The sequence below is a fragment of the Delphinapterus leucas genome, chromosome 5 (genome assembly GCF_059928025.1).
Source record: "Delphinapterus leucas isolate spDelLeu-1000000601 "Yukka" chromosome 5, BTC_Dleu_Yukka2, whole genome shotgun sequence".
In the NCBI taxonomy this organism is placed as follows: Eukaryota; Metazoa; Chordata; class Mammalia; order Artiodactyla; family Monodontidae; genus Delphinapterus; species Delphinapterus leucas.
In genome coordinates, this window is record NC_143133.1 from 98,615,897 (window position 1) to 98,639,680 (window position 23,784).

The 23,784-nt window shown below is 36.7% G+C and overlaps 1 protein-coding gene across 1 annotated transcript in view; it reads right to left on the reverse strand.

Annotated features, from left to right (window-relative positions):
• Positions 1–6,485: 6,485 nt before the first annotated feature.
• LOC149749193 (microtubule-associated protein 9-like) overlaps positions 6,486–23,784 on the reverse strand; it is a 49,141-nt gene continuing 31,842 nt past the window's right edge. The window contains 1 exon segment of the mRNA XM_089912198.1: positions 6,486–23,356. Within this exon segment, the coding sequence (XP_089768324.1) occupies positions 23,238–23,356 (119 nt within the window). The 3' untranslated portion in view covers positions 6,486–23,237.

The following is a 23,784-nucleotide window of genomic DNA, read 5'->3' on the forward strand; positions in this document are numbered from 1 at the left end:
TCCCTCCCTCCTTTTTTTCTTTCTTTCTTTCTACTTCTACTAATTCTTTCTTTCTACTTTTTCTCCCTTTTATTCTGAGTTGTGTGGATGAAAGGCTCTTGGTGCTCCACCCAGGCATCAGGGCTGTGCCTCTGAGGTGAGAGAGCCAACTGCAGGACACTGGTCCACAAGAGGCCTCCCAGCTCCACATAATATCAAATGGCAAAAATCTCCCAGAGATCTCCATCTCAACACCAGCATCCAGCTTCATTCAACGACCAGCAAACTACAGTGCTGGACACCCTATGACAAACAACTAGCAAGACAGGAACACAGCCCCACCCATTAGCAGAGAGGCTGCCTAAAATCATAATCAGTCCACAGACACCCCAAAACCCACCACCAGACGTGGACTTGCCCACCAGAAAGACAAGATCCAGCCTCAACCACCAGAACACAGGTACTAGTCCCCTCCACCAGGAAGCCTACACAACCCACTGAACTAACCTTAGCCACTGGGGACAGACACCAAAAACAACGGAGACTACGAAGCTGCAGCCTGCAAAAAGGAGACCCCAAACACAGTAAGATAAGCAAAATGAGAAGACAGAAAAACACACAGCAGATGAAGGAGCAAGATAAAAACCCACCAGACCTAACAAATGAAGAGGAAATAGGCAGTCTACATGAAAAAGAATTCAGAATAATGATAGTAAAGATGATCCAAAATCTTGGAAACAGAATAGACAAAATGCAAGAAACATTTAACAAGGACCTAGAAGAACTAAAGATGAAACAAACAATGATCAACAACACAATAAATGAAATGAAAAATACTCTAGAAGGGATCAAGAGCAGAATAACTGAGGCAGAAGAATGGATAAGTGACCTGGATGATAAAATAGTGGAAATAACTACTGCAGAGCAGAATAAAGAAAAAAGAATGAAAAGAACTGAGGACAGTCTCAGAGACTTCTGGGACAACATTAAACGCACCAACATTCGAATTATAGGGGTTCCAGAAGAAGAAGAGAAAAAGAAAGGGACTGAGAAAATATTTGAAGAGATTATAGTTGAAAACTTCCCTAATATGGGAAAGGAAAGAGTAAATCAAGTCCAGGAAGCACAGAGAGTCCCATACAGGATAAATCCAAGAAGAAATATGCCAAGACACATATTAATCAAACGGTCAAAAATTAAACACAAAGAAAACATTAACAGCAACAAGGGAAAAACAACAAATAACACACAAGGGAATCCCCATAAAGTTAACAGCTGATCTTTCAGCAGAAACTCTGCAAGCCAGAAGGGACTGGCAGGACATATTTAAAGTGATGAAGGAGAAAAACCTGCAACCAAGATTACTCTACCCAGCAAGGATCTCATTCATATTTGATGGAGAAATTAAAACCTTTACAGACAAGCAAAAGCTGAGAGAGTTCAGCACCACCAAACCAGCTCTACAACAACTGCTAAAGGAACGTCTCTAGGCAAGAAACACAAGAGAAGAAAAAGACCTACAATAACGAACCCAAAACAATTAAGAAAATGGGAATAGGAACATACATATCGATAATTACCTTAAATGTAAATGGACTAAATGCTCCCACCAAGAGACACAGGTTAGCTGAATGGATAAAAAAGCAAGACCCATATATTTGCTGTCTACAAGAGACCCACTTCAGACCTAGAGACACATACAGACTGAAAGTAAGGGGATGGAAAAAGATATTTCATGCAAATGGAAACCAAAAGAAAGCTGGAGTAGCAATTCTCATATCACACAAAATAGACTTTAAGATAAAGACTATTAGAATAGACAAAGAAGGACACTACATAATGATCAAGGGATCAATCCAAGTAGAAGATATAACAATTGTAAATATTTATACAAGCACCTCAATACATAAGGCAAATACTAACAGCCATAAAAGGGGAAATCGACACTAACACATTCATAGTAGAGAACTTTAACCCTGCACTTTCACCAATGGACAGATCATCCAAAATGAAAATAAATAAGGAAACACAAGCTTTAGATGATACATTAAACAAGATGGACTTAATTGATATTTGTAGGACATTCCATCCAAAAACAACAGAATACACATTTATCTCAAGTGCTCATGGAACATTCTCCAGGATAGATCATATCTTGGGTCACAAATCAAGCCTTGGTAAATTTAAGAAACTTGAAGTTGTATCAAGTATCTTTTCCAACCACAACACTATGAGACTAGATGTCAATTACAGGAAAAGATCTGTAAAAAATACAAACACATGGAGGCTAAACAATACACTACTTAATAACGAACTGATCACTGAAGAAATCAAAGAGGAAATTAAAACATAAGTAGAAACAAATTACAATGGAGACACGATGACCCAAAATCTATGGGATGCAGCAAAAGCAGTTCTAAGAGGGAAGTTTACAGCAATACAATCCTACCTTAAGAAACAGGAAACATCTCGAATAAACAACCTAACCTTCCACCTAAAGCAATTAGAGAAAGAAGAACAAAAAAACCCCAAAGTTAGCAGAAGGAAAGAAATCATAAAAATCAGATCAGAAATAAATGAAAAAGAAATGAAGGAAATGATAGCAAAGATCAATAAAACTAAAAGCTGGTTCTTTGAGAAGATAAACAAAATTGATAAACCATTAGCCAGGCTCATCAAGAAAAAAAGGGAGAAGACTCAAATCAATAGAATTAAAAATGAAAAAGGAGAAGTAACAACTGACGCTGCAGAAATACAAAAGATCATGAGAGATTACTACAAGCAACTCTATGCCAATAAAATGGACAACATGGAAGAAATGGACAAATTCTTAGAAACGCACAACCTGCCAAGACTGAATCAGGAAGAAATAGAAAATTTGAACAGACCAATCACAAGCGCTGAAATTGAAACTGTGATTAAAAATCTTCCAAAAAAAAAAAAATCTTGCAACAAACAAAAGCCCAGGACCAGATGGCTTCACAATCGAATTCTATCAAACGTTTAGAGAAGAGCTAACACCTATCCTTCTCAAACTCTTCCAAAATATAGCAGAGGGAGGAACACTCCCAAACTCATTCTACGAGGCCACCATCACCCTGATACCAAAACCAGGCAAGGATGTCACAAAGAAAGAAAACTACAGGCCAATATCACTGATGAATATAGATGCAAAAATCCTCAACAAAATACTAGCAAACAGAATCCAACAGCACATTAAAAGGATCATACACCATGATCAAGTGGGGTTTATTCCAGGAATGCAAGGATTCTTCAATACACGCAAATCAATCAATGTGATACACCATATTAACAAACTGAAGGAGAAAAACCATATGATCATCTCAATAGATGCAGAGAAAGCTTTTGACAAAATTCAACACCCATTTATGATAAAAACTCTGCAGAAAGTAGGCATAGAGGGAACTTTCCTCAACATAATAAAGGCCATATATGACAAACCCACAGCCAATATCGTCCTCAATGGTGAAAAACTGAAAGCATTTCCACTAAGATCAGGAACAAGACAAGGTTGCCCACTCTCACCACTCTTATTCAACATAGTTTTGAAAGTTTTAGCCACAGCAATCAGAGAAGAAAATGAAATAAAAGGAATCCAAATCAGAAAGAAGAAGTAAAGCTCTCACTGTTTGCAGATGACATGACACTATACATAGAGAATCCTAAAGATGCTACCAGAAAACTACTAGAGCTAACCAATGAATTTGGTAAAGTAGCAGGATACAAAATTAATGCACAGAAATCTCTGGCATTCCTATATACTAATGATGAAAAATCTGAAAGTGAAATCAAGAAAACACTCCCATTTACCACTGCAACAAAAAGAATAAAATATCTAGGAATAAACCTACCTAAGGAGACAAAAGACCTGTATGCAGAAAATTATGACACTGATGAAAGAAATTAAAGATGATACAAACAGATGGAGAGATATGCCATGTTCTTGGATGGGAAGAATCAACATTGTGAAAATGACTCTACTACCAAAAGCAATCTACAGATTCAATGCAATCCCTATCAAACTACCACTGGCATTTTTCACAGAACTAGAACAAAAAATTTCACAATTTTTATGGAAACACAAAAGACCCCGAATAACCAAAGCAATCTTGAGAACGAAAAATGGAGCTGGAGGAATCAGGCTCCCTGACTTCAGACTATACTACAAAGCTACAGTAATCAAGACAGTATGGTACTGGCACAAAAACAGAAATATAGATCAATGTAACAGGATAGAAAGCCCAGAGATAAACCCACGCACATATGGTCACCTTATCTTTGATATAGGAGGCAGGAATGTACAGTGGAGAAAGGACAGCCTCTTCAATAATTGGTTCTGGGAAAACTGGACAGGTACATGTAAAAGTATGAGAATAGATCACTCCCTAACACCATACACAAAAATAAGCTCAAAATGGATTAAAGACCTAAATGTAAGGACAGAAACTATCAAACTCTCAGAGGAAATCATAGGCAGGACACTCTATGACATAAATCACAGCAAGATCCTTTTTGACCCACTTCCTTGAGAAATGAAAATAAAAACAATAAACAAATGGGACCTAATGAAACTTAAAAGCTTTTGCACAGCAAAGGAAACCATAAACAAGACCAAAAGACAATCCTCAGAATGGGAGAAAATATTTGCAAATGGAGCAACTGACAAAGGATTAATCTCCAAAATTTATAAGCAGCTCATGCAGCTTAATAACAAAAAAAACAAACAACCCAATCCAAAAATGGGCAGAAGACCTAAATAGACATTTCTCCAAAGAAGGTATACAGACTGCCAACAAACACGTGAAAGAATGCTCAACATCACTAATCATTAGAGAAATGCAAATCAAAACTACAATGGGATATCATCTCACACCAGTCAGAATGGCCATCATCAAAAAATCTAGAAACAATAAATGCTGGAGAGTGTGTGGAGAAAAGGGAACCCTCTTGCACTGTTGGTGGGAATGTAAATTGATACAGCCACTGTGGAGAACAGTATGGAGGTTCCTTAAAAAACTACAAATAGAGCTACGATATGACCCAGCAATCCCACTACTGGGCATATACCCTGAGAAAACCATAATTCAAAAAGAGGCATGTACCAAAATATTCATTGCAGCTCTATTTACATTAGCCAGGAGATGGAAACAACCTAAGTGTCCAGTGACAGATGAATGGATAAAGAAGATGTGGCACATATATACAATGGAATATTAGTCAGCCATTAAAAGAAACGAAGTTGAGCTATTTGTAATGAGGTGGATAGACCTAGAGTCTGTCATACAGAGTGAACTAAGTCAGAAAGAGAGAGACAAATACCGTATGCTAACACATATATATGGAATTTAAGAAAAAAAAATGTCATGAAAAACCTAGGTGTAAGACAGGAATAAAGACACAGACTTACTAGAGAATGGACTTTAGGATACGGGGAGGGGGAAGGGTAAGCTGTGACAAATTGAGGGAGAGGCATGGACATATATACACTACCAAACGTAAGGTAGATAGCTAGTGGGAAGCAGCCGCATAGCACAGGGAGATCAGCTCGGTGCTTTGTGATCGCCTGGAGGGGTGGGATAGGGCGAGTGGGAGGGAGGGAGACGCAAGAGGGAAGTGATATGGGAACATATGTATATATATAACTGATTCATTTTGTTGTAAAGCAGAAACTAACACACCATTGTAAAGCAATTATACTCCAATAAAGATGTTAAAAAAAAAAACACCACACCTGGAATTTGATGATGTGGCAGCTCTTTCAACCACTATCATCTTTCTCCTAAAAAGTTGCAATAGCTTCCAAATTCTTCACTCTTGCCTCCTACAGTCTATTGTTCCCCCAACTGTCTAAGGAAATTTTCTGTATCATAAGATCTTGTGAGGCCATGGCAATTAATTCTCCAATTTTATACTATAATACTTAGTATAAAACCAGTCTGTTTTACACTTAGTGATGTCTTGTAAGTCCAAATGCTGTTCCTCCAGGTACTCACATGGTTTCTTATTCACTCCCTTTAGCTTTTTGTTCAGACCTCTCCTCATCAGACAGACCTCTGATAATTGTACATACAGCCTTTATTATTCCTCTTCTCATCAGACAGACCTCTGATAATTGTACATACAGCCTTTATTATTCTATCTCTTTACGCTGCTTGGAGGTTATTGTACTTCGAACTGATGAACATTACATCATATACATACTTGTTCATTTAGTGTTTCTCTTCCCTACTGGAATATACACTACATGAGGGCAGAAATTTTGCTTTATCTGTTCAGGCTTACTGAGTACCTAGACCAGCACTTGGCACATCCAGTCCATTTACTAGGCTTCCACATTATATAGGTTCATTAATAGTGCCAAAATCATTCCTGTAACCCACAGAATTTTTTTCTATTATTTTTCTCTCTGCAATTTTTTATTATGTTTGTCTACTACCCAGGATGATTCGTCATCTCCATTTTCTTTCAACAAAAGAAGGCATCATTGAAATTTTTGCCATTCATCTCTATAACTAGCATGGAGAAAATGAGTCAATCTGAACAGATATTCTTTGTTCTGGAAGAGTCACAACTTTGATTATGTATTTCTGAAACAAGAGATATCCAAGAATGAAGAAAGGGTAAAGCTGTGCTTTGAAGATGCTTCAATGGCTTCAGAGAAAACAATGTTATTACTGACTGCATCAGGCTTAGTTAACAAATTTAATAATATTTTCCTTATATGAAAGTAAAAATAAAAACCATAAATTGTTAGAAAATAAATTAAATAATAAACTTGTATAAAATTGTCAAAATAAAATATTTTAAAATTTGAAACAACAAATTGAATTTGCTTTTTGTATGTGACTTCTTCAAATTGGGTTTTATATTTGAGATTTCCATATGTAATCTTGATCAGGCCATTTAAAGACAATCTCATCCAACTGTTAGTCATCCCCGTAGACAGAACATACTACTAACATAATAGTTAATAAAGCTTTGAAAAGATATTTTGTAACTTACATATTGGTAACTGCTACTTTTAACAATTTGATTGGTATAAATCAAAACCATACAATTGGAATTATATCTAAAGAACCAAATAGACTTCTTGTTTTTCATGAATAATTATAATGTTAAAATTTCTTGTGACAAAGCAAATGGACTTCAAATCATACTGACTATTTTCATGTCAAATATAGTATACCAAAATAATCATGGAACTCTGTTTTGCAGAATAGCACCTGCATGATGAGAATGGTCAGAGCTGTCACCCTGCAGTTAGCTTGAATGCTACTGAAAACTCACACAAACTATAAAATGCAGCATATACCTGAAGGCAGAACTGTGCCCTCTTGGAGACTCCACCTGGCCTCCAGGCACATCACATTTCCATTGGTCCTACCATAGTTGTGCTTCTTGGACACCCAAGAAAGAAACTCCTCTAGCAGCTCATGGACTTCTGTCCATAAGAAACAGCTGACTAGAGATTGGTTTGAGATGGCAGAGTAGAAGGACGTGTGATCACTCCCTCTTGCGAGAGCACTGGAACTAACTGCTGAATAATCATTGACGGGAAGACACTGGAACTCACCAGAAAAGATATCCCACATCCAAAGACAAAGGAACAGGCACAATGAGATGGTAGGATGGGTGCAGTCACAATAAAATCAAATCCCGTAACTGCTGGGTGGCTGACTCACAAACTGGAGAACAACTATACCACAAAAGTCCACCTACTGCAATGAAGGTTCTAAGCCCCAGGTCAGGCTTCCCAACCTGGGGGTCTGGCAATGAGAAGAGGAATTCCCACAGAATCAGACTTTGAAGACTAGCAGGATTTGATTGCAGGACTTCAACAGGACTGGGGGAAACAGAGACTCCACTCTGGGAGGACACATACAAAGTAGTGTGAGCATCAGAACCCGGGGGAAGGAGAAGTGACCCCATAGGAGACTGAAACTGACCTACCTGCTAGTGTTGGAGGGTCTCCTTCAGAGGCAGTGTTGGCTGTGAGGACAAGGACACTGACAGCAGAAGTTCTGGGAAGTATTCCTTGGCATGAGCCCTCCCAGAGTCTGCCATTAGCTCCACCAAAGAGCCCGTAGCCTCCAGTGATGGGTTGCCTCAGACCAAACAACCAACAGGGAGGGAACTCAGCCCCACCTATTAGCAGACAAGGGTATTAAAGTTTGAGCTCTGCTCACCAGAGCAACACCCAGCTCTACCTACAAGTCCCTCCCATCAGGAAGCTTGCACAAGCCTCTTAGATAGCCTCATCCACCAGAGGGCAGACAGCAGAAGCAAGAACTACAATCTTGCAGCCTGTGGAACGAAAACCACATTCACAGAAAGACAGACAAAATGAAAAGGCAGAGGACTATGTACTAGATGAAGGAACAAGATAAAACCCCAGAAAAACAACTAAACAAAGTGGAGATAGGCAACCTTCCAGAAAAAGAATTCAGAATAATGATAGTGAAGATGATCCAGGACCTCGGAAAAAGAATGGAGGCAAAGATCAAGAAGATGCAAGAAATGGTTAACAAAGACCTAGAAGAATTAAAGAACAAACAACTGGAAGACTTAAAGAAAAAACAAACAGAGATGAACAATACAATAACTGAAATGAAAATGTACTAGAAGAAATCAATAGCAGAATAACTGAGGCAGAAGAATGGATAAGTGACCTGGAAGACAGAATGGTGGAATTCACAGCTGTGGGACAGAATAAAGTAAAAAGAATGAAAAGAAATGAAGGACAGCCTAAGAGACCACTGGGACAACATTAAACTCACCAACATTCACATTATAGGGGTCCCAGAAGGAGAAGAGAGAGAGAAAGGACCCAAGAAAATATTTGAAGAGATTATGGTCAAAAACTTCCCTAACATGGGAAAGGAAATAGCCACCCAAGTTCAGGAAGCACAGAGAGTCCCAGGAAAGATAAACCCAAGAAGAAACATGCCAAGACACATAGTAATCAAATTGACAAAAAATAAAGACAAAAAAAAGTATTAAAAGCAACAAGGGGAAAATAACAAGCAACATACAAGGGAACTCCCATAAGGTGAACAGCTGATTTCTCAGCAGAAACTCTACAAACCAGAAGGGAGTGGCATGATATATTTAAAGTGATGAAATGGAAGAACCTACAATCAAGATGACTCTACCTGGCAAGGATCTCATTCAGATTGGACAGAGAAATCAAAAGCTTTACAGATAAGCAAAAGCTGAGAGAATTCAGCACCACCAAACCAGCTAAAGGAACAAATGCTAAAGGAACTTCTCTAAGTGGGAAACGCAATAGAAGAAAAGGACGTGCAAAAAGAAACTCAAAACAATTAAGAAAATGATAATAGGAACATACATATTGATAATTACCTTAAATATGAATGGATTAAATGCTCCAACCAAAAGACACAGGCTTGCTGAATGGATACAAAAACAAAACCCATATATATATGCTGTCTACAAGAGACCCACTTCAGACCTAGGGACAGACACATACAGACTGAAAGTGAGGGGATGGAAAAAGATATTCCATGCAAATGGAAATCAAGAAAGCTGGAGTAGCAGTACTCATATCAGATAAAATAGACTTTAAAATAATGTTACAAGAGACAAGGAAGGACACTACATAATGATCAAGGGATCAATCCAAGAAGAAGATATGACAATTATAAATATATATGCACGCAATATTGGGACACCTCAATACACAAGGCAAATGCTAACAGCTATAAAAGAGAAAATCGACAGTAACACAGTAATAGTGGGGGACTTTAACACCTCACTTACACCAATGGACAGATCATCAAATTAATAAGGAAACAGAAGCTTTAAATGACACAATAGAGCAGATAGATTTCATTGATATTTATATGACATTCCATCCAAAAACAGAAGATTACATTTTCTTCTCAAATGCACACAGAACATTACCTAGGATAGATCACATCTTGGGTCACAAATCAAGCCTCAGAAAATCGAAATCATATCAAGCATCTTTTCTGTCAGCAACATTATGAGACTGGAAATCAATTACAGGAAAAAAAACTGTAAAAAACACAAATACATGGAGACTAAACACTGTACTACTAAATAACCAAGAGATCACTGGAGAAATCAAAGAAGAAATAAAAAAATACCTAGAGACAAATAACAACGAAAATGGACAACCCAAAACCTATGGGATGCAGCAAAAGCAGTTCTAAGAAGGAAGTTTATATCAATTCAATCACACCTGAAGAAACAAGAAAAATCTCAAATAAACAATCTAACCCTACACTTAAAACAGCTAGAGAAAGAAGAACAAAGAAAACCCAAAGTCATTAGAAGGAAAGAAATCATAAAGATAAGAGCAGAAATAAATGAAATAGAAATGAAGAAAACAATACCAAAGATCAATAAAACTAAAAGCTGGTTCTTTGAGAAGATAAACAAAATTGATAAACCCTTAGACACTCATCAAGAAAAAAAGTGAGAGGATGCAAATCAATAAAATTAGAAAAGAAAAAGGAGAAGTTACAACTGACACGGCAGGAATACAAAGGATTATAAGAGACCACTACAAACAACCATATGCCAATAAAATAGACAACCACGAAGAAATGGACAAATTCTTGGAAAGGTACAATTTTCCAAGACCGAACCAGGAAGAATTAGAAAATCTAAACAAACCTAATACAAGTAATGAAATAGAAATGGTAATTTAATATCTTCCAACAAAGAAAAGTCAAGGACCAGATGGCTTCACAGGCGAATTCTATCAAACATTTAGAGAAGAGCTAACACTGATCCTTCTCAAACTCTTCCAAAAAATTGCAAAGAGAGAAACACTCCCAAATTCATTCTGTGAAGTCACCATCACCCTAATACCGAAACCAGAAAAAGATATCACACACACAAAAAATTACAGGCTAATATCACTGATGAACATAGATACAAAAATCCTGAACAAAATACTAGCAAACAGAATCCAACAGCACATTAAAAGGATCACACAACAGGATCAAGTGGGATTTATCCCAGTGATGCAAGGATTCTTCAATATACACAAATCAATCAATGTGATACACCACATTAACAAATTAAGGAATAAAAACTATATGATCATCTCGATAGATGCAGAAATGGATTTTGACAGAATTCAACACCAATTTATGATAAAAAGTCTCCAGAAAATAGGCATAGAGGGAACTTACCTCAATATAATAAAGGCCATATATGACAAACCGACAGCAAGCATCATACTCAATGGTGAAAAACTGAAAGCATTTCCAATAAGATCAGGAAAAAGAGAAGGATGTCGACTCTCACCACTCTTATTCAACATAGTTTTGGAAGTCCTAGCCACAGCAATCAGAGAAGAAAAAAAATTAAAGGAATAGAAATTGGAAAAGAAGTAGTAAAACTGTCACTGTTTGCCAATGACATGATGCTATACATAGAAAATTCTAAAGATGCCACCAGAAAACTACTAGAACTAATCAATGAATTTAGTAAGGTTGCAGGATACAAAATTAATGCACAGAAATCTCTGGCATTCCTATATACCAACAATGAAAAATCAGAAAGAGAAATTAAGGAAACACTCACATTTACCATTGCAACAAAAAGAATAAAATACCTAGGAATAAACCTGCCTAAGGAGGTGAAAGACTTGTACTCAGAAAACTATAAAACACTTATGAAAGAAATCAAAGGTGACATAAACAGATGGAGAAATATACCATGGTCTTGGATTGGAAGAATCAATATTGTGAAAATGACTATACTACCCAAAGCAATCTACAGGTTCAATGCAATCCCTATCAAATTACCAATAGCATTCTTCACAGAATTAGAACAAAAAATCTTACAATTCGTATGGAGACACAAAAGACCCTGAATAGCCAAAGCAATCTTGAGAAAGAAAAACTGAGTTGGAGGAATCAGGCTCCCTGACTTCAAACTATAGCAGAAAGCTACAGTAATCAAGACAGTATGGTACTGGCACAAAAACAGAAATATAGATGAGTGGCACAGGGTAGAATGCCCCGAGATAACCCCATGCACATATAGGCATCTAATTTATGACAAAGGAGGCAAGAACATACAATGGAGAAAAGAGCCTCTTCAATAAGTGGTGCTGGGAAAACTGGATAGCTACATGTAAAAGAATGAAATTAGAACACTACCCAACACCATATACAAAAGTAAACTCCAAATGGATTAAAGACTTAAATGTAAGACCAGACATTATAAAACTGTTAGAGGAAAACTTAGGAAAAACACTCTTTGACATAAACCACAGCAAGATCTTGTTTGACCCACCTCCTTGAGTAACAGAAATAAAAACAAAAATAAACAAATGGGACTTAGGTAAACTTAAAAGCTTTTGCACAGCAAAGGAAACCATAAAGAAGACAAAAGACAACCCTCCGGGGCTTCCCTGGTAGCGCAGTCGTTGAGAGTCTGCCTGCCAATGCAGGGGACACGGGTTTGTGCCCCAGTCCGGGAAGATCCCACATGCTGCAGAGCAGCTGGGCCCGTGAGCCATGGCCGCTGAGCCTGCGCGTCCGGAGCCTGTGCTCTACAACGGGAGAGGCCACAACAGTGAGAGGCCCGCGTACCAAAAAAAAGAAGAAAAAAAAAAAGACAACCCTCCGAATGGGAGAAAATATTTGCAAATCAAACAACAGACAAAGGATTAATCTCCAAAATATACAAACAGCTCATGCAGCTAAATCTAAAAAAAAAAACCAAACAATCCAGTTAAAAAATGGGTGGAAGACCTAAATAGACATTTCACCAAGGAAGACATACAGATGGCCAAGAGGCACATGAAAAGACGCTCAACATCACTAATTATTAGAGAAATGCAAATCAAAACTATAATGAGATATCACCTCGCCCTGGTCAGAATGGTCATTATGAAAAAAGCTAGAAACAATAAATGCTGGAAAGGGTGTGGTGAAAAGGGAACCCTCCTACACTGTCAGTGGGAATGTAAATTGATACAACCACTATGGAAAATAGTATGGAGCTTCCTTAAAAAACTAAAAGTAGAACTACCATATGACCCAGCAATCCCACTACTGGTCATATACCCTGAGAAAACCATAATTCAGAAAGAGACATGCACCACAATGTTCCTTGCAGCACTATTTACAACAGCCAGGACATGGAACCAACCTAAATGTCCACTGACAGATGAATGGATAAAAAAGATGTGGCACATATATACAATGAAATATTAGCCATAAAACGAAATGAAATTGAGTTATTTGTAGTGAGCTGGATGGACCTAGAGTCTGTCATACAGAGTGAAGTCAAGAGAAAAATAAATACCTTATGCAAACGCATATATATGGAATGTAAAAAAAAAATGGTACGATGCACCTAGTTTCAGGGCAGGAATAAAGACGTAGACATAGAGAATGGACTTGATGACATGGGGTGGGAGGGTGACGCTGAGGTGAAGTCAGAGTAGCATCGACATATATACACTACTGAATGTAAAATAGTTGGCTGGTGGGAAGCGGCAGCATAGCGCAAGGAGATTGGCTCAGTGCTTTGTGATGACATACAGGGGTGGGATAGGGAGGATGGGAGGGAAGCTCAAGAGGGAGAGGATATGGGGATATGTGTATGCATACTGCTGATTTGCTTTTTTGTGCAACAGAAACTAACACGGTATTGTGAAGCAATTATAACTCCAATAAATATCTATTTACAAAATACAAACAGAAATGGCTCCATGTTTTAAGAAAAATAAGAGCAATTAAGTTTCTTGGTAAAATTTGAAATATTCTTGTGTTCTAAATCAAGTCAGTGTGTATTGAAATACTAGAAATTAAATGTGAGTTGGAGGTAAAGAGGAAAAAGTTGACAGTATATTGTGTAGGCCAGTATGGTAACATCTCTCATAGTTAAAATGCACATATGTTTCAATACAGCAATCCAATTGTCAGCGTTGATGCTACCATTATACTTTTCCACATGTAAAATCACATGTACAGAATTCTTCCCTGCAGTATTTTTGTGAGGAAATCCAATGAGGGAAATGGTGTAGTCCTGGCTTGAATAAGGTAAACTGCTAACCAGAGACACAGAAAATGATTTTCCTGGGACAGCCTTTCAGATATACTTTATTGATTCCAATCTCAAAGTTTTTCAAAGACTCTGTAACCAACTGAAATTGTTTTCTCTAATGATCTATCCAGATGGTCCGAGGCAGAATACCCCAACTGGCCTCTGAGCACTGCCAGGTAGTCAGCAGCTTACCCAAGGATAGAAAAATACATGTCACATATACACATTGTCAGCACGTTTTTCTTCTTCCTTTTGCCTTTTTTTCTTTCCTCTTACATAATTCCTGTTGGCTTTTTTTTTCTTTCATTTTTAGATGAAATCAATCTATTGCTTGGTTTCCCCTGTATACGAGTAAAATAGCGTGTTAATGTTAAAATTACTGTATAGCTGATCTATTACTTGACACTGTAATACCAAAGGATTGGAAAGAAATTGTCTTTCAAAAGGGAACTGTTTGAATACACTATCAAATATCCATGTAATGTAATAGCATGTAGCTATAAATAAGAACAAGGTAATTCTATATGCATTAATCTGGGAAGTTTTCCAAGATATAAGCAATGTGCAGAATAGTACATGTAGTATACTATCATTTGAAGGGGTTAAGAGAACAAATAATTATATACTTTTAACATATGCGACATCTTTGGAAGGACAAACAAAAAACTAGTAATGACAGTTGCTTTCTGGAAAGGGATACCAGGGGCTGAGAACAGTAGAGAGACTTATTTTTTACTGTATACTCTTTTGTAACTGGTTAAGTGGGTTCTGCACTCAGATTCCGATGTGTGGAGGTTTTCCCACACCACCAATAAGCAATTCTGTGACACAAGTTGGGTGTCTACAATTCAACTCCATTCTGACAATATAAGGGCTCACTTCCTCAAGATTGTGTTGTGTTCACACCCCAGTCCCCCACCCCAGTTCAGATGCCAATCACAAGCCCAGGTTATCACCTGTGCTTCTGACCAATGGGCTGCAGACTGGAGGTTCCCACGACCCCCTTCTTGGGTTGGTTTAATTTGCTAGAGTTTTCACAGAACTCGGATAAACATTTTACTCACTAGATTACTGGTTTATTATAAAAATACATAATTAAGGAACTGCTAGATGCAAGAGATACATAGGGAAAGATATGGGTAAGGGCACAGAGCTTCCATGCCCTGTCCAGGCATGCTACTCTCTCCAAATTTCCACGTGTTCACCAACCCTGAAGCACTCTGAACCCGTCCTTTTGAGGTTTTATGGAGGTTTCATTACATAAACATGATTGATTAAATTATTAGACATAGTCAATTGATTCAACCTCCAACCCCTTTCCCTTCCCCAGAGGTTAGGGGGTAGGACTGAAAGTTCCAATTCTCCAATCACATAGTTGGGTCTCCTGGCAACCAGCCTCCAACCTTGTTACCTAAGGGCTTTCCAAAAGTGACCTCATTAACATAACACAAGACATCTATGTTGCTGTCATCACTTATTAGAAAATTCCAAGGGTTTTAGGAGCTCTGTGCCAGAAATGGGGATGAAGACCTATATATATATATATATATATATATATATAAATGTATATATTATATATATAAATATATATATACTTATGTATGTATTTTTCTTATTATAAATCACAATAAAACACTTGTGAATTCAGTATTTTGTGAATCTATCAGCTGTTAGCTCTGGAGTAGAATATTAAGTTTGTGTTTGTGTTTTGCTTGACAAACATTGATCTTCCCATATATTTATTGATATGCAAAATTAGAAAGTTGCTGGAAAAAGAGTGAAAAAAAAAGTCACATGGGGCAAGCAACTTCCTGGAAGTAAAAACACAGAGAAATCTCTTTTGTTACCATTACCCCTGGACATGATATACTGAAGTAGCCCCTACTAAATATGGTGGGAGAAGGCAGAAAAGACTCACCAAACAGCAAGGGAAGTGGTCATTGGACTTGTGTGTGATTGGGCTTAATACCAGGCATAGGTTGTCATAAGACATGACTGCATCCTGGTAAAGATCATGGCCCAGGCTTGAAGTGCCCCTTGAATGAAACTGTGTCATGGGGTTTTGTAGGTATACATTAATTAAGGAGCAAGCAGGGTCAGACATATACTCAGGTCAATCAGCATCTCTTTCCCCTAATCTCTTCACTAGGCTCTGAAATGTCTAGGACCAATTCCCTCAAATCTATCACCACCCCTCACACCCCAAAATCTTTCACCTTCATGCTTATCTGAATAAAAGGCATCACCACCCATCCATTGGCTCAGGCTATGATGAAACCATGAAGTCGTTGTTGACTTTTCTCTATCCTTCATATCTCCTACTCAGTCCATTAGAAAAGTCTATTTTTCTACCACCCAACTGTATCTTAAATCCAACCACTTCTCATTACCTCCACTGCTACAACCCCAGACCAAGTCTCCATCAATCTCTACCAGGACAGGAAAGAAATCTTCCAACAAGCTATCCCCCACACAGGAGCCTGAGGGAACTTTTTAAGGTACGTGTCAGATCATTTAGGTCCCAAACTAAAACCTTCCCATTGCACTTGGAATTAAATTCAGACTCCTTAAAATGGCTTCTAACTCTTTGCATACGCTAGAGCCTACGTACCTTTCTGGCTTCATTTCCTTACTCTCTGCTCCTTGTTCATCACCAAGCAATGCTGGCTTTTTTCCTCCTCAAAGCTTTTGCACTCAGTGTGCCTTCTGCTTGGACCATTCTTCCAACAGTCATCCTGAGGTTGTCTTCTCATCACTTCAGGTCACAACTCAAATATTGTTTCTTCAGAGACGCCTCCTCTATTCTTATTGCTAAAAAAAAATTGCTAAAAATCTTCTAGATCCCAGTCATGCTTTATCACATTAAATTATTTTAACTTCTTCACAGAATTTATCAGAGACTAAAATTATTTTGTTTTTTGTTCAGTGATTTCTGTTTGTCTCCTCCCAACTTGCATATAAGTTCCCGTGTCTATTACTGCCATATCCCAAAAGCTTCATAAAAGAGTCTGACATATGGCAGCTTGTTCACCACTTGATGAACTAACAGTTTTGATATAGAACAATCAACATCTGGTAGCATTTGTGGAGATCACAATCACAAGCTTTAAAAGTGTAACTCTGAGCTCTAGATCTACTGAGAAACAAGTAGCTACAGAGTGACCACTCCCTCATCAGGGTCGAGGCACAGCTGCAGGGTCTGGATTCAGCATCCACACTTGGGCATATCTGAATTTCAGCCCTAGTTAAAAAAATAATTCTACTCAGGATTCATTCTTTAAACCAGAGGTCCCCAACTCCTGGGCTGCAGACTGGTATTTGTCAGTGGCCTGTTAGGAACTGGGCCGTACAGCAGGAAGTGACCAGTGAGCGAGCAAAGCTTCATCTGCTGCTCCCCATCGCTCGCATTACCACCTGAACCATCCCCATCTCCGCCCCCAGTCCATGGAAAAATTGTCTTCCCCAAAACCAGTCCCCGGTGCCAAAAAGGTTGGGGACCACTGCTTTAGACTGAATGAGCCAGTGAGCCCCCCTAGTCTGGCTCCCCTCTTTCCTTTTCTTTTTCTTTCTTTCTTCCTTTCTTTTCTTTCTCTCTTTCCTTTCTTTCTTTTTCTTTCCTTTCTTCCCCTTCCTTCCTCTCTTTTTTTCTTTTTCATTGTTGTTGCTTAAAAGGAGTACACCAAGGGCTTCCCTGGTGGCGCAGTGGTTGAGAGTCTGCCTGCTGATGCAGGGGACGCGGGTTCGTGCCCCGTTCCGGGAGGATCCCATGTGCCGCGGAGCAGCTGGGCCCGTGGGCCGTGGCCGCTGAGCCTGCGCGTCCGGAGCCTGTGCTCCGCAGCGGGAGGGGCCGCAGTGGTGAGAGGCCCACGTACCGCAAAAAAAAAAAAAAAGTAAAAAAATAAGAAGTACACCAAGAAAAAAGAAGAGAGTTTTCTTGATAGGGCTCAATCTATTTAACTGTAAATATTAGAATATACATAAGCTTTCCCAACATAATGCAATCACTTTTTAAGTGTACAGTTACATAATTTTGAGGATATTCACATGGTTGTGCAAACAATCTCCAGAACTCTTTGTATCTTGCAAAACAAATTCTGTACCCATTAAACTCCCATTCCATGTCTTATAGTCCTGGCAGTATGAATCTGTTCCTAGCTTTACTTATGAAATTTATTTATCTGTAGCACTGATGTGATCTTACAAAGTGATCCATGACACTTTTCTCAACTTGTACATGCACTGCAGCAAGAAGGCTAATCCTCAGAGTGTGAAACCTCCTGAGTGACTGTCTCAAAGCCTAAGTTCCATAACCCACTGGATGTTTTGACATTTTAATACTAGATACAGGCGTTTGACTAACTCCTTAAATATTCTGAATTATTTTTTCATTTCACAAATTTAATGAGGTCTACCATCACTAATAACAAGGCTATTGACTACAAGGATGTTGACTGTATTATTAATTATAGTCAACATTCTTAAGGAAACAAATTGCTCAAAAATAGGTTAAATAAATTGTAGTTGCATCAAAGATTATTTGAAAGGTGTAATAACATGGAAATATGTTCATTATATACCGTTGAGTGGAAAAAATCTGGTTACCAAATATGTAGTTTGATCTCATTTTTAAAGAATAAAAATATGTATGTTTGAATATATGCATATATGTGCATGCGTCATATTTTATATAATATACACACATACCTTTACACACATATGTATACAGACATACAGCAGCATGGTAGAGCAATAGAGACACAGAGAAAATTAGAGGAGAAAAGAGAAGTGAGTGTACCTCTACATTATTGACTCTCAGCTTAATTTCATGTATGGAGGAAAATGAACTAGAAAATAAAAACTGGAAGAAAACAAAATAATTATGATTGTCTTTGGGAAAAGACAATGTGGGTAATTTTTGCTATTTGCATTTTCTAGTTATTAATAATTACATACTTACATTACCTTTGTGTAGTGTTTTAAGTAAAAAAGTTTTACATCCAAATTTTCAGTGATTTTTAATAAGATATATCAACAAAATATGATTATTTCACCTTTAGCCCACAAATATAACTCATGCCATATTTTCTATCATTATGAAATACATTTGGGCAGAGTCAATAAATAATATCACCCAATAAAATAAATCTTGTATGGTTCACTTTAATTAAACATTACATGAAAATATGCTACTAAAAAGCAGACATTAAACACATCTCCTAAAATAATTCTTAAAACATCCTAAATCTAATACCAAGGATTTAGTTGACCCAAGTTAACATTATACAACTATATGTAACACATGTTTCAAAATAACCAAATCACAGGAAATTTTAAAGTAAAAAGAATTCAGAGAGGTCTTCAGTTAAATGTTACATAGCATTCATTATTTCTGTCAGCCAATGTACCTAGGAAGCAGGATAATTGATAGTACCTTTGCTTTGTGTAGAATGGAGGCATATGGGTTTAAATACTTTTTAATAGAGCACTATTGAAAGCAGAGTCAAAATTAAATCAGGAAAATGTGTTTTCTGTATTAGTTTATTCTTGGGAGCTATTTTGACAAACATCAATTTCTCCTATTTTGTAAAATTCTTTTTCTCTACTCTATCTTAGCCCATGACTCAGGATTTTAAAAATGTCAGTATTTCCCCACATTTTCAGTGACAGTGTAGGTGCACAAACAGCTCTGATCTGGTGGACAGTTATGGAGAAGGCTGTGAAAGAGCAAGGGCACATCTGAGAGGATAAAAATCAATGACATTAATAATCACCACAGTTACAATAGTGCAAAACTTTTATCAGATTATCAAAATTGTGGAATGGTGGACCATCTACAGCTGGGAAACCTGATAGCTGAGTTGTCACTCTAGATTTCTTATAGTCATTTGTGTGAGCCTGAGCAAGTCAGAGGCTTTGGAAATCAGTTTCTTCAATTTAGAAATAAGTCTGGGCCAGGCTTATTAAAATTCCTTTCAGATTCACAGTTATATCACTCTAAGGTACATATACCTTTGGACACCTACCTACTATCAGGTACTGCTTTGGCAACATGAAAAATATCAGTTTCAATACTATATAAAACAATAAATGAACTACTAACATTTTCAAAATGTGGTACAATACAAACCACTGGAATATTGTTATCCCTGAACAGTTCTTATTTTTTTACATTAAGAAAATTTTAACCTCCTACTGATCTAAAATGCCATATTGTTTCTTTTTATTTATGTCACTAATTTTCTTGGTTATTACGAAACTTCATTTCTGAATAAAATTTTATTTTTTAGTATTATTATTTAAGTTTCTAGGGAAATTATTCTCAGTAATGTTTTAAAATATTCATTAAATTCCTATTTACTTTAAATGTCAGCATTCTTTAAGTGCTCAATACAGTTTACACAACTAGAAGTTTAATCTGAAAATCTATAGGCTTTTAGTGTCTTTCATTTGAATTAACATTCCCTCATAATAAAAACTTAATGAAAGTTAATGATATTGATATCTGATAATTTCTAAAGAAATATGGGGAAAGCATACACTTTAAATAGACAAATATATTCAGGAGAATATTACCTGGCTTGATTCTCCCCTTTGGATCTCAAAGTAAATAGCACTGTATTTTCATCCAGCTCTGAGAACTCAGCTTTATTTCTGCTATAGGCAAAGAGGTGATTTCATTCAACTAGACAATTCAATCAGCACAGCTTGCTGTAAACAGGAAATAATATATTATTTAGCGTAGCAAGATGAAAATCCCATTTGAGGGAAATGACTTGTTGGGTCTTTGCAAACACCTCAATTTCCCTTTTCACTGACCTCACAAGTAATGCTAAGGAATTAGTATTTAGATTTCTTTTTAGAAGGTCCCAAACGCAGGTCACCTCTATATTCTCTTTTGAGTGCTACAACCTAGACAGGTGAGGAAAGCAGAGATTTCTTTTTATATGCCAACCAAGTGAAATGTTAACTCATCATTATCAGCCTCATCCATGTTAACCTTCTCACAAACATGAGGTGGGGAAACAAACGGCTCAAGGTAGGAAGTAAGTGAAAACAATGAACATTTATTAAGCCTTTTCTTATGTGCCATATTCTTTATATTAATTAACTTCAATTCTCACAACTCAGAGGTGATAACAGTTAATCCACTATGCATGATAAATTAGAAGAAAATGTTCAGAATGCTTAAGTCAATATTTAATGTGAAATCTATGACACACACACTTAAGATCTCACATTCATAAAAGTAACTGTACATTTTTCTATTTTTCCTTTTACTTCCCTGGAATTTGCAAATATCTTTTAAGCCCTGAATAGAATTCAATACAATAAATACTTAATCTTTTCTGTTTGGTACTGTGGGGGACACACAAATGAACTAAGGGAGGCCCTAAATCCCATACTGATACTGCTGGTAATTAGTTCAATTTCATGACAGATTCTCCTAGTTCCAGTAGTATAAAAAGGCTTCCAGTTTTATTTATGAAATTTTTAAATTCATCTGTAGCACTGATGTGATCTTACAAAGTGATCCACGACACCTTTCTTACCTTGCACATCCACTGCAGCAAGAAGGCTAATCCTCAGAGTGTGAAACCTCCTGAGTAACTATCTGAAAGCCTAAGTTCCATAACCCGCTGGGTGCTCTGACATTCTAATACTACACACGGGCATTTGACTAACTCCATAAATACTATGAATTATTTTTTTCATTTTGAAGATCTAATGAGTTAACTGTTTCTAATAACAAACAGCTATTTCTTAAAGGAAAGATAATCTCTGGATAACAATACGATTTTAGGATCTGAGAAGTAAAATGTGTTTTTAAGGTTGATATAATACAGAGGTCTTGACAGAATTTACAGTTCTCTGAGGTCACATGAGAGCATGAACATGAGCATCTGAATTCTAGAGGTAGAGAGACTTCATTAGCTCTAATCCCAGCTCAGTCACATGCTAAATAAGTGGCAAGTTCTTTGATTTCTCTGAGTCTCAGTATTGTTATCTGCAAAATGAAGCTAATAACACATACTCTGAATAGTTGTAAAGATCAAAAAAAATACTTGTAAAGATCTAGTAGAGAGGATACAACAGGTACTTCATAAATAGTAACGTTTTTCTCATCTATCATTGCATTGCATCATTGGCTGCAGTAGCATTTCAACTCTGAGAGCATATATTTGGTCTGTGATAAACTAGTTGACCAGTTCAAGTATGAGTCCGATTAATGAGGATATGCAGAGATCAAATAAATAGATTCTTTGGACATTTTCTACAAATTACCTTCCCATACAGCTGTCTTCTAAATATAAGGTAGATGACTCTGGATTAGCTAAGAGGACAAAAATTGCCATTATCATCTTTATGGCTTTAGTTTGGAAAATAAAAATAGTGATAATGACCTTGGACTCTTGTGGAATTTCCATAAGTAATGTATATAATTACCATGAAATGGACATCTTTTGATATCAATGAAATAGTAAAGTGAGACAGAATTTAGGAAGACACATTTCAGAGGTCTGCTCATTATAAAGCGCCTATGACTGTCACTTAAGCAAAAACAGATAAAGTATACTCATACTAAAACATATGGCAACATTCTTAAATAAAATGCCTCAGTGATTGCATGATTCTACTGAACTACTGCCTCAGTTGACCAAAAGTCTAACTTGCACAGTGCAAATGCAACTACTTTGAGCTAAAGATTAGTTTTAGAAGAAATAATATTTGCATACTCCCCAGTGACCATTCTTTTTAAAACCCGAATCTAGAGGTGCAATCATTCGCAAACTCAATTATTTCTATGATTATGGTACTTAGATGGTTTTCTTTTTATATTGGAGAATAAACATACTAATAACACGCACAGGTTAGGGAAAGTGATCATGGATCATCAGACTATACAAATGATCAGGACATGATAAAGGGTTATGTATTTCAATGGTAAAAGCAATATGATTATTAGCTCTTCATTTGAAGCACTTTATCTACAGTTCAAACATGCTTTCAATGCTTTCACTGATTAAACTGTAAAGCATCTTTTTCATTGTCAGCAGAAGTGACCAGCATTTAATTAAAATACTCTTCTAACTATAAATAATTGAATTAATAGTTTTAAATTTAGTTTGGCTAAAATTGGTGAATTGATAAATAACTAAATAATGCAAGAATAAGAATTATCAAAACACTTTTGAGAACACAGTTCTGCTTGGAGGGCTCCATGGAGGAAGTGCCTCATTTTCAAGAAAGAGATGATGTTTCTTTTGTTTCCGTTCAATTCTTTCCTTCCTTTTTTTTCCTAAAGAGAAAATAGAAAACTATTTATATATAAATTTATATACAAATATGACCATTATTTTCAAATCAAGTTTCTTGCTGAAGAACAAAATAATCATTATAAGGTATTTAAATGTCATTTGCTAGCTTAATTGGTTATAAAGTAATAACAGCTAGGGAATATTGCTCATTTATGAGCATACTATCAATAGGCGTTAACGCACCACTTAATTTTTTAAATATTAAAAGTGATAATATTTAAAAAGAATTATGTAAAATAGGAAAAAAAGACCTGTAATCCCATAATTCAAAGAGAATAATTATTAGAAGTTAGTGATGACTTTCTGAGAACAGAGTCTCAGAAATAAATTTACTGGGTGCAAAGGTTGAATATGTGATGGCAGCAGAGGATACTTCACAGTGTTTAAAAATATTTGAATATTGAGGTTC